The sequence below is a fragment of the Plasmodium gonderi genome (assembly GCF_002157705.1).
Source record: "Plasmodium gonderi DNA, contig: Chr14, whole genome shotgun sequence".
Lineage (NCBI taxonomy): Eukaryota > Apicomplexa > Aconoidasida > Haemosporida > Plasmodiidae > Plasmodium > Plasmodium gonderi.
In genome coordinates this window covers 2,631,240-2,647,412 of record NW_021628939.1, presented here as the reverse complement: position 1 = coordinate 2,647,412, position 16,173 = coordinate 2,631,240, and the positions used below count along the sequence as shown (strand labels likewise).

Below are 16,173 nucleotides of genomic sequence, written 5' to 3'. Positions count from 1 at the left end.
GGGTTTCCTTCTGCTCACACAGTAGATTTTTTTTTTTTTTTTTTTTTTTGGGTTGAGGGCAGACTCTATGCATTTGTATCATATTTGTCAAACATTCCATGCGTATATTCATGATTACTTATGCACATGAACATGGATATAAGAAAATTCGATGCAACTAGAGTAAGGAGAAAATTGCACCCCTCCAATTTGTCATTCATCCATTCATCCATCCATTCATTCGTTTTATTTAAAAATAAAATTGGCGTCTTTTCATGGTAATTCATTGTATGATACTCCAATTCTTACTATGTGAGTTACCATATTTTGTTTTGTTACACCTTGCTGAATTCTACATAATTTTAAGCATCTTGTCATATTGTATTACGCGCCATCACATTAATTCTTACTTTCTTTCTTTGTCTTTTTTTTTTATTTTTTTTTTTTTATTTTTTGTTATCCTTCCGCCTATGATTATAAACATTTTTCACATGATTATTAAATAAAAATGTTTCATTTTTAAGTATCTCAAAAAAAAAAAAAAAAAAAAAAAAAAAAAAAAAGTAAAGGTGAGAATGCACACATCACATATACTATTATATATAGCTTACATTTTTTGGTTCTGATATTTTTAAAATTAATTTTCTGATTTTATATGAATGTATCTCCCAAGCATATACTCACTTCTCTCATAGAAGCTCATAAATGAATTAAGTAGAATGCAAAAAGGGGATGCTGTTTTGTCAAATTGTAGTTTAGAAGTGATATGCACCTATAATGTATAATCATACATCTTAGCACGTTATATCATATTAAACGGTAATATAAATTATGCATATTCAGGTTAAATTGTATGGGAAGTGATTTGTGCAAACAATGTGTAACAGTTTTCATTTTAAAATATGTTCTTGTGTATGTTTTTTTATTTTGTTCCTCCAAATTTTAGCAACTTAAATATTTAAAAAAAAAAAAAAAAAATACATATGTATTCATGTTGATCATAGAACAATTTTCCTTTTTGACATTAAAAATAGAGAAAACTTGCTTTTTATTTTCATTTGCTGCCTACAGAGTTTTTATCTTTTTCGTGAAAAAATTCTAGCAGTCTAACAATGTACAGAAAGCGCAACCCTTGATTGAATTCCATTGGGGCCTTCATTTTTTTCGTGTTGCTGAAACGGGGTGAAATGGAAGGGAACGAGAAGGGGGAAAGAAAAATAAAAATAAAGACGGGGAAAGAAGAAGAAAAATATGGATAGGGAAAGAAGAAGAAAAATATGGATAGGGAAAGAAGAAGGAAAATAAGGATAGGGAAAGAAGATGGAAAATAAGGATAGGGAAAGAAGATGGAAAATAAGGATAGGGAAAGAAGAAGGAAAATAAGGATAGGGAAAGAAGAAGGAAAATAAGGATAGGGAAAGAAGAAGGAAAATAAGGATGGGGAAAGAAAAAGGAAAAAAAATAACGTGATTGATCAATCGTTTTCCAAAAGGGGTGTGCACGCGAGAGAAGGAACAGTTTGTGAGAAATATCTTACTTAAAAAAGGATTCCAACAAGAAAAGCATGTTGATAATAATATCAGCCCTGTTTGTGTCTGCTTCAATTTCATGATATATGAGATTCTGTTTGTTTATGAGGGGTAAGCTGGAGAAGGTTATATCTGGGATGTTTTCGTCAGAATTCCTAGTCTTAAAAGAATTCCTCAATGTTTTTATAAAGATGTGGGAAAGATGAACAATGGCTTGAAAGCTACTGCCATTAGGGAAAACAAAACTGTTAATAAGGATATCATATGTAATAGAATTTTTATTTTTTAACACATCTACGGAATATTCTGAGATGTCATTTTTTCCAGTTTTAATTAGTATTAAAAATTTTCCATATGATGTAAAAAATGGAATAATAAAGTAGGATTCATCAAATTGGTAGGATGAAAGATGATCCACAAAATATTCATAAATTTTTTGTTTTTTAATAATTTTTTGACAAGTTTCCTTTAACTTTAAAAATTCTACATGTTTAATTTTTTGAATATCACAGCAGAATACTGCGGGAAGAATTGACAGATAGGTATTACTTAATTCGTACTTAAAAATAGATTTTTTTTTATGAATTTTCGCATAATTATAATTTAAGCATGAGATAAACATGTTTACACAGGAGACTGTAGGTGTAGAATTCTTATACAAACTCTGGATGTGTGATAAATGATTTGCTTTAATTTTAAATTTATCAAAAAATATTTTACAATAATGAGGTATGTATTTATCTAGTTCGATGTAATAAGAAATGTGCGTTAATTTGTCTTGTATATTTTTTTCGTGAAATATTTCTTTTAACGATTGGAACAAGATGCTGTAGTTGTGTAGCGGGACATAGGAAATATATTTTTTTTTTCTGGTTTTTTTTTTTTTTTCCATTTTATCATCACCCTCTAGATCATTCTCATCATTTGAAAAGCCTTTCCTTAAAAAGAAGTTATTAATTACATTATTGTTATTGACCTGATGTTCATGAGTATCAAAAGTGTTCATAATAATATCATTGTTTTCATCCTTTTTAACAATAGATATATTATTTTCATTTAAATAATTTTCAATACCTGAATTGATAAAAATAAATTGATGCATGTCTTTTAGCTCCTTTTTTAATTCTTTTATTTCTTTTACTATAGAAAACATGATTACTAGAAATATTTTATAAGCCCTTTGTAATTTAGAACATTTAAAAAGTGATATTTTTTTTTCCCATTTTTTTATATATTTTTCTTTAAATTTTTTATTTTTTATTAAATAACATAATTTTTTCACTTTCTTGATAAATAAATCTTTTTCTTCTGTATGATTTTCTATTGTACATTTTTCATCACATCTTAGTAAATTCTTCAGGTATTCAATGTACCAACCTCTGTCCACATTTCCTTTTTTACATTTTAAAAAATTAATAATCACCTCGTTATTCTTTTCATCATAATTTGATTCTTCACTCAAGATGGAATCCTTATCATCTAATGTGCAAGCTGTGTCTGATTTTTCCGATTCACTCTCTTCATCACTCAGGCTAAAATTTTCCTTTTCTTCTTCTTCTTCTGCGCTTTGATTTTTTTCAGAACTTTTGAAGTTGTCATGTTCTTCATCACTGTTTCCTTCCAATGAATAATCGTCTTCACCATGTTTTCTTGCAACATAGTTGTTCTCCTCACTTGATTTATTATCACATTCAACATTCTCAACAGGTTTGCCATAACTTGTTTTATCCATATCATCCTGCTCGCTTACATATCTAGGAGATTCTCTTAGGCTCTCTATATTTTTTTCTCCATCACCTACAAAGGAACTATTTATTTCTGGCTGACTTGTTAACGTATCTTTTCCTATTTCATCCTCTAAGAAAACATTTGTTTCAGATTTGCCAGTTATGGTTAAATTTTCCACCCCTTTCAGCATTACAATTTTCTTTTCTGGGTGTGAGGCATTTCCATTGGGGGTAATATTCTCTGAATGTTCTTCCTTAGTTTCCTTCTCATTATTCATATTTTGGAATTGATAGATTTCACATTTTGAAATATCACTTAAATCGTTATGATTTTCCTTTCCTTCCTGATATTCAATTTCGCACACAGTTGCTATATCTGCCTGTTGGAAATTTTCCTCAAATGGTTTGGGATTACTTTCATTTTGCTTATCAGTTTTATCATCGTCTATAGCATCATTCGATACATCATTCGGCGCATCATTTGACGCCTCATTTGACACCTCATTTAACGCCTCATTTGACGCTTCATTAAATTCATATGAACGTGATTCCATTAAATGGCCATTATTTGCAGATTCTATTTCTTCATTATCGTGCTGTTCAATTTTGCACTCTTCAATTTCATTCACTTGTGGTATATTTGATAAATTATCTTGTTCTGATTTCTCTTCCTGTTCTTCATCTACACTTCTTACAAATTTAGTTTCATCCTTGTGTGACTTTACCAATTCTGTTTCATTATCTTTGTTACATATATGGTCGTAACTTCCTCTTTCGAAACATTTTTCGACTTCTTCCCTTTCATTTGTCTCTTCGTATGTTAATATTTCTTCTTTTATCTTGTTACTCTTTCTGGCGAAGTTAGGTTCACATTCTTCCATAAGTCTATATTTTGCATATTCTTTTTTTTGTACACACACATTTTCAACCATGACAGATCCATCATTAGGTGTGTCTCTATTTATATCATCAGGATTGCTCATGTCATTGTGTTCTTCTGAATGTGATTTTTCCAATTTTTCGATGTTATTTTTTTTTTTTCTTTCTCCAAACACATTGTATTGAGATGAATTATTTTCTTCTTCGATATCAGTAGAACATCCTTGTATTAACTTGTTACTCATATATTCATCTTCCTTCTCTGAATTTTTGACTTCTCGTCGGTTTGGGCATTTTTCTCCTACGCCTGTTGTTGCATCTTCACTGTTACAATTTGGATTGTGTAGTGGATTAACTTCAAGGGTTTCAATGTTTTTCTCATTCATCGACACGCTTTTTTTTTTATGCGTGCTGCACTTTGCAATATTTTCCTTCACGCCCTTTGATGAGTGCAAATTAATTTCCTTTCTTTGATAGTCCTGTTCTGGCAAGGAGTTTTTGTTACCCCAATTGAATAATTCATTTTCTTTCAAGAATTCATTTTCTTTCGAGAATTCATTTTCTTTCAAGAATTCATTTTCTTTCGAGAATTCATTTTCTTTCGAGAATTCATTTTCTTTCGAGAATTCATTTTCTTTCGAGGTTTGTTTCACTTTTTCTCTTCTAAATAAATTCTCGAAAAAACTCTTTATGTAACCCTTTCCAACATTTTCATTTGGATGAGCATTGTGTGAATTGTTACAGTCATTTGTGTTGTTCACCCATGTATGTGTGTTCCACGGTTGTTCATTTGGGTTATTAAATGGAAAACTGTGATGATTGAAAATTCTATCATTTCGTTCCATATCATTTTTAGTCGTGCTACAAGAATGGTTCTTATGAAAACATCCAAGAAAAGAATCGAAATTCGATTTGGTCGAAATGGAGTTTTTTAAAATGTGATGATTATTTCTCAAATCATCATATGTAAATGATTTTCCATAATCATTTTCATTATACAGTGAAATTGTATCATTTTTTCCTAAACTTGTTTTCTCATTGTCGATACTGTTTTGCGGGGGAATAATTTCACTTGGAGTGTATCCAATATGTACATCTTCTCCTTCCTTTGATTGGTCACTCTTGCTGTATTCAGTAATTCCTGATATGTCATAAAACAAGTCTGGAATTTTACTAAATTCCTCGTATATTTTTTTATTACATTCATTCATTGAAATGTATAAAAGTTCTTCATCTGATTTTTCCATTTTTAGAGTCTCTAAATTGTTTTTTACTTTTTCAATAATGTCTAAATGTTTTTTTCTTGCGTGAACTAAATTTGTATATATTCCACTTTCACATGGTTGATTGTTTAAGCAGCATTTTGTGTTTTGATTTATGTCATAAATAAGACAATTATAACAATTTTCTACAAATAAGGCAATCTGTTGATATATTAAGTCATTTTTTTTTTTATTTTCATCGTCTATTTTGACAGTATTATGAATTCCCATATAATTTAAAACATTTATTATGTCTACAAAATAGTAATAATTTTTTAATTTTGTAAAAAATATAGTGTTTAGTATAAAAAAAAATCCACATTCTTCATTCACAATGTGTGAAAAAATATCATTAAAACTTTTGTTATATTTATCGCATTCTTTCATTTTATAATTTTGTATATGGCACAAGAATTCGTTCCTATTACTTATTGTGCTGGTTTTTCCATTATACTTTTTTCCTTCCTCATCTTGTAATACTATATTGTTTTTCCTTGTTGGAGAATTCTTATGTGCACTCACCAAAGGGATATTACTTACCTCACAGTTGCTATCACATGATGTGTAAAATTTGTATATACATAACAAGGATTTTAAAATTTCTACATGTTCAAAGGAGGTTAACTGGGTGGGGTATTTTCTCGTTTTTTTTGAGTCTTCCAGGTCCATATTGAAAATATCCTCAAATGTTCTCATTTTTGACTTATTATTTTTTTGTTCATCAATGTATCCATTCCCTTGCTCCTCTCTCTTCCTCTTCTTCTTCCTATCATCAGGATCCCGATGACGATGATGATTACGTCTTTGGATATTCATCTTAAATATGTTCAAATTTGCATATATTTTATTTATTTTATCGTACAGCCAGACTTTTCCTCGTGTGTAATGTTTTTCCAAATTTTCCTTTTTCTTATTATCAATTACTCGGTATTTTGTCCTTGACCCTTGGAATTCATTTTTCTCAACTTTCTTGCACATGGAGGAGATCTTATTCACTTTTATTTTTTTTTTGGGATTAATGCCTTCTCGTACCATATTTTTTTTTTTTTTTTTTTTTTTTTTTTTTTTTTTTTTTGGATTGCACAAATGGGGGATTACGGTAGATTTTGCACAAGGCAGTCTGATAGCGTACTTTTATAAAAAAGTTTGCAAATGAGCATTTGCATGTTCAGCAAATTTTTGTATATGTTCAGTTGGTTTGGTTTAGTATGTTTTAATTTATTTTAGTGTGGCTGGATTTGGTTTATTTTGGTTTAGGGGGTAGTTTTTTTTTCTTTTTTTTAGGTATCCTCTGGCATACGTCTCAGGACGTATGCATTACACTCTTATTCCCTTACACATGGAATAACTTAAAGTTCAGAGGAACATTCAATAAACACACTAACTTCAAGGGAATTCCTCTCACACAAAATAATATGCATGAACTTTTTGTCTTATTGGTGAGACCCCTTGTAAAATCTATGCAGAACAAAAAAAAAAAAAAAAGAAAAAATGTGACAAAATCGAAAATACCTGTGTGTATGTACGTGTAATTGTGTATGCCTTTTGTCGCTTATTTAAACAAAGCACAAAATTGTAAAATTGCAACCTCCAGGGCTACAAACTGTACTACTACTAACTGCACAGCTACAAACTGCAAGGTTGCAAAATTTTAAAAATACAAAATGGTAAAATTTCAAAATTAAAAATATTTGTAAATACGTTATTCACAGATCTGCGACAAAAGAGCATAAGTTATTGACAAGGTAAAAAAAAATGAAGTCGATTTTTTAGGCAACTTGAATTTATCTTGTTGCTTCATTTATTTTTTTCCTTCTTTTATTTTTTTCTTCATTTATTATTCTGTTTCATTTGCTTTTCTGCTTCAATTATTTTTTTTTTTTTTATTTTCATGCTTGTATCATTATACCCCCGTTCTGTCCATTAAACATTTATGCGATTACACCTACCCACCTCACGAATTGTGTAATTCAAATAAGAGATCAGTTTACCCTTATTTTTTTTTAAATGCTAGAAAAAATTTTTTTTTTTTTTTTATGAAAAGTTCAAATTTTTCTCTCGCCTATGGTAATTTAACGGAAATCTCTTGCAATTTGCTCAGACTAGTGTAAATCAAGATCTTCCATTTTGCTTGTTTTTGTGGTGCACTTACACCTGTATGTGTATACAAATTTGAACATGGCAGTGAAAGTATACATATATCTCACCCCTCGAGCATTCACGTGATGTTAAGGCTGACAAAGCATAAATCAGGGACCACAAGAAAAGTGAAGAACGAATTGCGAACGATAAACTATAAAGAATGAACAATGAAGGGAAATTTTTTTTTTTAATTTTTACTACTGCTAGTAACACACAAATGAAGTAGCCCAACCCGTGGAAACTCTTTATGCATGCAAACACGGACAATACACGTGTGTGTGTGTGTGTGTTTACATTTATTTTGTGTGCACTTGTGCATGTTCATATTCGTAACTACACATTTGTGAGAAGCAACTTTTCATAACTCCACCGCCGTCCATTGCATTAAATCATTTCTTAACTTCAACGTGAAATGAATTATTTACACGCAAAACCAACAATCGGAAAAATTTTCCTTTTGACACACAAGATTAACATAAAAAAAAGGCAAAAAAAAAGCAAAAAAAAAGGTAAAAAAACAATTGAACTTATTCCCCTCTATTATGTTGTGCCCACAAAAATGAAATTAAATTGTAAAGAAAAAAAAGCACTTTTGGAGAATCTCACAAACAGGATGTTAAAAATAGAACATGCTATAGGTAGCATAAAATTTTATGAAAAAGGGAATAATGCAAAAAAGTTTCCTGATGATGAGAAATTTGCGAATGATGAAAAAACGTTCGAAAATGGAGACAGTGAATATTTAAATAGATCACATGCTAGTTCTGATAATGGTAAAAATGATGACATTGAACCAAGTAGAGAAGATGAAAAGGACTTCAATGAGATAAAGTCACGCTTGGAAAATGTATCTCAAGGTTAACATTTCTTCATGCGTTTTTTTACACATGTTTATACACACATACAATTACAAATAGTGGTTATAACAAGGCAAGAGTATATGCATCATTTTTTTTTTTTTTTTTTTTTTTTTTTTTTCGGTATTACCAAGACCTCACAGGTATCCACAAGGATGAAATTATAGAAACGATTAAAAAGCATGGGCACCAAAACAGTATGGCAGTACATATATGCACCATCAAATTGATCCTTCAACAGATAGCGAAGGAGTTCCTCCATGATATTTACAACCAATGTAATGTTTTAAATAATGAAACGTGAAATGAGTTTCTATCCTAGAGGAAATAAGAAAAAGAGAAAGATACAAAAGGTTTTCCCCATTGTGCGCGTGGTTACAAGCTTGAAAAGATTGTTACAAACTTATCTAAAGATTTGCAAAAAGATTGAGTACATATTCGTGGTAATGTCAACATCTTTAAAATATTCCCCCTTCTTTATCTTCACACATCTTTTAGACAACGAGTTTTACATCTACATTCACAGCAACAGTATTCTAGATGTATACAACACGTTTGAATACAAGCGAAACATTATATTATCCCACCTGGATTTTATGAAAAGTTACAGTAATCAAATTCAAAAAATTGTGGAATTAAAGGAGCATATAAATAGTCATAAAATGTCAGGTAAGTATGGAAGTATTACTTCTTTAATGAAAGGGCAAAATCTGTTCCTTCATTTGGAACTCAGAAGTGTTTTCTTGCACTCTGATGTAACCTAGAAACTTTTTTTTTTTTTTTTTTTTTTTTTTTTTCCCGTATGGCTACATGGATATAATACATTGGTCCTCCTAACATACGAATGTCACGTTTTATTACAATTTTTTTTTTTTTTTTTCCTTTTTCTGTTATATCCTTTCCATGTTGGGCACACGCAGAAACAGAACTATATTTAGAGAGGTTAAACAAAATTGAGCAAAAAAATGAAGTCCTGTTTTCAAGAATTTCTTCATTGAACTCCTGCATGGAGGATGTGGCATACAAGTACTCCTTGATGGTAAGAAGCGTATATAAAAATGAAAAGAGAATTTCTTCAAAGGATTGCATAGTTTTTTCTCTTTCCATATTCGTTGCATATGACTATGTGCAAGCAGCACATTCGTTTTCAAAATATTCACGTGTGAATTCGATTACTATGTAACATATCAATGTGAAGTATATTCTTCTGCAACATATTCGTGAACAAATACATTCCTGTGCAAAACATCCACACCATGCATTTTTCTACTCGCAGTTGCAGGCGGCGTCTCTAATTATCTCAAGGCAGAAGACAAACATATCATAAATTGAAACAAAAAATGTATTATGTTGAAATATAAAAAAAAAAAAAAAAAAAAAAAAAAATTAAAAATGCGTAACACATGTGTACGCCACTGACATAGGAGAAGTTGGGGATGAAACAAAAAAACAAGCTGGTGCAGATATAAACCATTTTCATTATTTTGGAAAGGTGTAAACTTGAGGGATTTGAATTATGTATATCTACTTATACACAAGTGTTCTCACGTGGATGTACCTGTCCCCACGGGGTGATAATATATATATATATACCAGTTGGATATATACTCAATTCGTTGTTGGTTTTTTTTTTATTTTTATTTTTTTTTTTTTACACCCTTGAAGATGTTATGTTTCTTTTCAAAGATCAAATTATTTTTCCTTTTTTCCCCTTCACAATCTCATAAAATTTATTTATTCATAATAATTTCCAATTTGCCCAATCATAATAATTTCCAATTTGCCCAATCATAATAATTTCCAATTTGCCCATTCATAATCTTTTCAAAATTGTCCATTCATAGTCTTTTCATATTTGCCCATTCATAATCTTTTCATATTTGCCCATTCACAACCTCTTCATCTCCGCTTCTACAAAAGGAAATGAGAAAAAAAGTGCAGGTAAAAGGGTAAACCCTTCTTTTTTTTTTTTTTCTGCTCCTATCTGTTCAGCTCTGAAGCAACTTCCGCATGGAGGAAGTTAAAGCACCAAGACCTATGGCGGTGAAAAAGTTGATGCAAAATCGAACGTCCTGGGCATTGTTGGTTGGGAATAAGCCGGTCATAAAAGGTGATATAGCTGGGTGATTAATTTTATGATAAAATGTTTGCATTCCTAAATTATTGGTTAATTCTTGTAATAGAATTTTAATAAAAATTCTTGTTGAAGATGTAGTATCTTCTTCGGATAATTTTATATTGGTGAAAATACTCCAAGAGATGGCATCTGTATATAACAAATGAGCAAATAATTTTGCACAGTTCCTTAATTTTGCCGTTTCCAATCTATGCGCTGTATTATATGAATTTTGGAAACATTTTTCAAAATTTTCTTGGTATATGTTTTTTAATTTACATAATCTTTCTGCTTGTAGGGCATAAAACTTTTGAAAAGTTTTTTCCATGCAACAGCAATCAATTAGCATGTTACATATTTCTATTTCGTACCCTTGTTTTATATTCAATTTTAATAATTTGTGAACGCACTCTTCGAAGCTTAGTGATGACATGATTGAGAGGTATACATTTTTCCTCAGATTTATTAGATACTGTTCTGTCATGTCTGTTATTTCTTCTTTGCCTTCATCTTCGCCACTGCCATCCCGTCCATCGCTACCACCATCACTACTACTACCTTCTTCCCCCATCTGGCAATAGCTGTTCGATCCCTTTTTCCTTCGACAATCCCGATTCTCGTTTTCTGAGTCGATGCTGCTTTGGTAACTACTTTCATGTTCGCTTTGTTCACTTTCATTCTCGCCTCGTCCACTTTCATTTCCGCTACTTTGGCTAGTTAGAGACGTGTTTTCCCCACGAGTTCTTTCGTCCGGCTTTCTCTTTCCTCCATGATCGGTGCCATCTCCATGAAGTAATTCATTTGCAATGTTTTTCCATTCCAGATTTTCCTCCTCGTACTGCTCATAAGGAACCTCCTTAAATATGTTTAATTCTTCTTGATTCTCAAATGATTCATCAAGTAGGTCAATTTCATGAACAATTTTTTCCTCTTCGTCAATTAAGTCTAAGTCTTCAAGAACTGTTGGAAAATCACTAAAGTAGTTTTTCCTATAATTCCACAATTTTTCAATATCATATTGTGTTTTTATATTTATCTTCCCTTCTTGTATAATATCTTTCAATCTATCAAAAATTATATCAATTCCTCTTCGGCAAATATTCATATAAAGTTGACCAACCTCTGCTAAGAAATATGTACACACTTGAATCGAATCATTTGTTATGTTTTGTAAAAGTAGGGAACATAACTGTAATCCTACAATTTCATGAAGTATTCTTTGATTAATCATATGAGCTATAAACTTTACACTATTGAAGCAAAGAATTTTATCATTTCTTTTATATGCTCTTCGAAAAAGTATAATTATTCTTTGTATTGTTAATAAACCTATTGTTGGAAATTTTGAATTCACAATACATAACAATGCTGAAAAAACGTTAGTAAAGGCTGGGGAACTTAACTGTGCATGTAATATTGCGCGACTGAATATTCCCTTGCCTCTTATCAAATTACATTCAAATAATTCGTAACATATCTCTCCTATATTGTCTATATTTACTTTATTTACTATATTGTTTATTTTCTTTTTTAACTTCATCCATTCTTGCTTTTGATATAAACTACTTTTCTTATCAGTTTCCTCCTTCTTAAGTCTTTCTAACTTGAATGGTGGTATGTACACTCCTCCAGATCTTCCTATATCATCTGTTGTTACATTTGCAATTTTCTTCTTTGCATATTCAATTAGATCTTCATTAATTTCGATTTTTCCCTTTATGTCCTCTTCAAAGGGGTCAAATGATTTCTCGGAGTTTTCTCTTCGCCTTGTTTTACGGTTCATTCGGGGAGCCCCATTTCGATCCACTTCTGGGTCCATTTCTGAATCCATTTCTGAATCCATTTTCGAACCCATTTTCGAACCCATGTGTGGATTATCTTTTCGATCCCCTTTGAGCCCCTTTCCTTTCTTTCTTTTTCCCCTCCTTCCTTCATTAGTCGACTTTGCTTTTCCATCTGAGCTGCTTACCGACCTGCTAGCCAAACTACTTACCGACCTGCTAGCCAAACTACTTACCGACCTGCTAGCCAAACTACTTACCGACCTGCTAGCCAAACTGCTTAGCGAGCTACTAGCCAAACTGCTTACTGAGCTATTAGCCAAACTGCTTACTGAGCTATTAGCCAAACTGCTTACTGAGCTATTTTCCAAACTGCTTACTGAGCTACTAGCCAAACTGTTGACATTCTTCTCGTTGCGACATTTCCCTTTCTCTTTGTTTTTTTCATTTGGAGTTTTTCTTCCTCTTCTTCTGTTGTATCCAATGTGCCCACTGTTTCGATCATCTGTTCCCCTTTCCCGTCTCTCTTTGCCCATTTTAACGATGTCTGTATTTCTTCCACTCTCCTTCTCGAAGAGATGGTGTCCCCTCAGTACATCTGAATGAGCTAAAGAACTGTGATTTTTATGGCGTGTCGAGGAACTCTTTCTTTTTTCCCCATTGTATGAACTTTTTGAGCTAGATGATATATATGGTTCATTCCTTCTTCTCCTGCTGCGTGTGTTGTATCCTGGTGGTTTCTTCTTAGCGTGAAGTACAATATCATCCTTGCTTTCCCGTTTTTTATTCTTCGATGTGCTATTTGTTTCGCTTTGACTGTTTCTTTTTGTTTCGTTATGATTGTTTCTTTTTGTTTCGTTATGATTGTTTCTTTTTGTTTCGTTATGATTGCTTCTTTTTGTTTGTCTATGATTTTTTCTTTTTGTTTCGGAGCCCATGTCCCCTGAGGTGATGGATATGCTTCTTTTTATTTCTCTCTTATTGCTTCTGCCCACATTTGACTGAACTATTTTTTTCATTCCATCTGAAGAACTGCTATCATGGTGTCGTTTTCTTTTCTTAGTAGAATTTTCCAAAAATGTTTTGTCATGTTCCTCCTTCCGATGTTGTTTATTATTTGATTTGTTTTTCTCCTTTAAATTTATGCCTTCTTTCCTTCGATCATTTGATCGATTTCTTCCCTTCACATGGCGCACGTTTTTGTTTTCCTCATCGGAAGAATTGCTGCTATGTTTGTATCTTTCCTTAAACTTTTCTTTCTTCATTTTTGTTTTCGTCTTTCTCTGACTCTTATCATAATATATTTTATGGGAGTTTTCAGCTTCTTTTTCTTTCTTTGCTTTTTTTTTCCTTCCTCTTCCTTCTGCGTTTCTCTCCACTTCTTCATGAGTATCTGAATCTATATTTACTTCTCCCATTTTATTACGTTGTTTTACACTCTTTTCTTTAACATAATTATTATTTTCCCCTCCCTCCTTAGAGTCACTATTTCTGACTGAATTTTCGGTATTACTAGAATAGGCATATTTTTCTGCTTTCTTGAAATTTGTTTTACTCGCTCTGATTTTTCTCTGAATGGATGTGCCTCCTCTCCGAATGGATGTGCTTCTTCTGGGAGAAGAATAATCTTTGCTACTACTTCTATAGCGATCCCCCTCTGGGTAATCAAGTGACACTTCCCTTTTTGTTCTTTTTTTGCTTTTTTCGCATTTCGTTTTATTATGCGACGTGTCATTTTTTCTTCCTCTTTCCTCTAATAAATGGGATGAAGACCTAGTCCTCTCATGTATCCTTTTTCTTCCTTTGCATTTTCTTGTACTATCATCACTTGAGGTGCATGATGATTTTCGTTTCCTCATTTTTATGCTTTTATTGCTGTGTTCACTACTGCTATATCTTCCCTTCCGCTTTTTTTTATTAATACTCCATTTCGACATTTTTTATCTATTTTTTTTTGCGTTAATTTTTTTGTATGTATTAATGTGGGTTCTTAATGACATGACTTTGAACAACTATGGCATGGCTTTGCATGACTTTGAACAATAATGACATAACTTGGCATGACTTTGAACAATAGTGACATGGTTTGGCATGACTTTTTTTATTTTTTTTTATTTTCATTTTTACCTGTAGCTTTTCTCTTTCCTCTTATTGAGGAATTGATGTAGCACGTCAAGCACTACCACTTGAAGATATTGGAAAGGTTCATATTTTTAAGAGTCTTTGAATTGTTCATTTATTTATTTTTTTTTTTTTTTTTTACCATTAATCGTTCTATCTACTCTTTCTCTTTTATGTATATTTCCTTTTTCTTTCGTCTTCGCTTTTCTAGGTAATTATTGTGTTCTTATTAACTGTGCTATATCTCGGGGGTATACACTAAAAAAAAAAAAAAAAAAAAAAAAAAATCAAAACAGTATGCAAAAAAATAGTTAACGTGTGAAAAAAAGAGGTTAAAAAGTGGAAATCAGTAACCAAATGGACTAGCAAAATTTTCGCCGTCATTCTTTTAAGGCATTTTACGCCCTTTAAAAAAAATGGACTCAGCAGCTTGACACAAAGGTTTTTATAGCATTATATGTATATATTTTTGCACAATACACATATTATAAATGTATTTACATATTTGTATGTATACAAATTTTTTTTTACTGTTCACATGTGATAATTTTTTTTTTTTTTTTTTTGTTCTTTCTATTCAAAATTTTGCAAATTTTATTTTCCTTTCGATGTAGATAAAATAGATAGGCAAAAAACTTCCGTAATGGTGATACGATTAGTTCAATTTAAGGTGGGGGGAAATACAGCAAAAAGTTTTGGAAAAAAATTGAAAATAGAACGAAAAAAAAAAAAAAGAGAAAAAAAAAATTCCCAAAAGGGTATCAAAACTGTAACAATGAAAGTAACAAAAAGCGTGTAAAAAAAAATGTGTGAAAGCAAAAATTTGTAAGAATAAGTCAATGGACGTTCATTTAGTGGAAGCGCAGCATGATGTCCCATTTTTACCAGAACATCCCGAAATGGAAAAATAAAAAATATCGTTGCAAAAACGAGTTAACAGTTACCGTAAAAAGAGTTGTTTATTCCTGAGTTTTTCCCAAGCAGTGCTTGATATGTACAGAAAAAAAAAAAAAAAAAAAAAAAAAAAAAGAAGAAAAAAAGGCATTTTCCCGTACTACATTCTTTTCCAGACCTAAGTGTGAAGTAGATAACCCATATCATTAAGACTAGTAAATTTCTCACTACATGGATATTATTCCTATATAGACATCTATCTTGGCACTCCGCCATTTAAAATTTATCCCCTGAGAAGATCCTATTGTTAGTTCTGTTAGCTTTATTTTTTGCACAGAAGTGTTATTTCGTCTAGGTTCACGAATAATATTGTGCATATATTGGTATACAGGTGTACTTAGAGGTAAATATATATGTGTGTATGTATGCACGTATATATGCATGTAAGTTTTTTTTTTTTTTTTTTTTTTTTTTTTTTTTTTTCCTGTTTTTATTGTTGTTGAAACAAATGGCTGCTCCACTACACACACTCGAACATACCTGACGTGGATTGTGAAAAAGTATCAAAAAAAAGTTTTAAAGGAAAAGAAATAAAGTCAATTTCATCACTAAAATGAAATTAGTTTTCCCCCATCAGAAACACAACATGGGGGAGCAAAATGTAGAATAAAAAAAAAAAGTTCACAACGTGTACAAAAATTGGCTTGTAAATTTATTCTTTCGTAAGTCACAAAATTTTTGCTCTTAAACTTGTGCAAGTGGACGGAGTTAGCAAAAAAAAAAAAAAAAAAATGCATTGTCTTTAAACCATTTTTTATCACCAATTTTTATTCTTCCAATTTTAACAAAAAAAAAAATGCATTGTCTTTAAACCATTTTTTATCAC

The 16,173-nt window shown here is 31.1% G+C and overlaps 3 protein-coding genes across 3 annotated transcripts; 1 reads left to right on the top strand and 2 right to left on the bottom strand.

Annotated features, from left to right (window-relative positions):
- Positions 1-1,033: 1,033 nt before the first annotated feature.
- Positions 1,034-6,411, bottom strand: PGO_145580 (hypothetical protein, conserved; the record flags this gene model as incomplete). The annotated part of the gene is made up of 2 exons (XM_028690548.1): positions 1,034-1,151; positions 1,517-6,411. The coding sequence occupies 2 exons, from the start codon at positions 6,409-6,411 to the stop codon at positions 1,034-1,036; spliced, it is 5,013 nt and encodes a 1,670-aa protein (XP_028546349.1).
- A 1,666-nt stretch (positions 6,412-8,077) lies between these two features.
- Positions 8,078-9,702, top strand: PGO_145570 (hypothetical protein, conserved; the record flags this gene model as incomplete). The annotated part of the gene is made up of 5 exons (XM_028690547.1): positions 8,078-8,375; positions 8,510-8,653; positions 8,874-9,044; positions 9,296-9,414; positions 9,652-9,702. The coding sequence occupies 5 exons, from the start codon at positions 8,078-8,080 to the stop codon at positions 9,700-9,702; spliced, it is 783 nt and encodes a 260-aa protein (XP_028546348.1).
- Positions 9,703-10,363: 661 nt separating this feature from the next.
- Positions 10,364-14,209, bottom strand: PGO_145560 (cell cycle control protein; the record flags this gene model as incomplete). The annotated part of the gene is made up of 1 exon (XM_028690546.1): positions 10,364-14,209. The coding sequence occupies one exon, from the start codon at positions 14,207-14,209 to the stop codon at positions 10,364-10,366; it is 3,846 nt and encodes a 1,281-aa protein (XP_028546347.1).
- Positions 14,210-16,173: the final 1,964 nt, after the last annotated feature.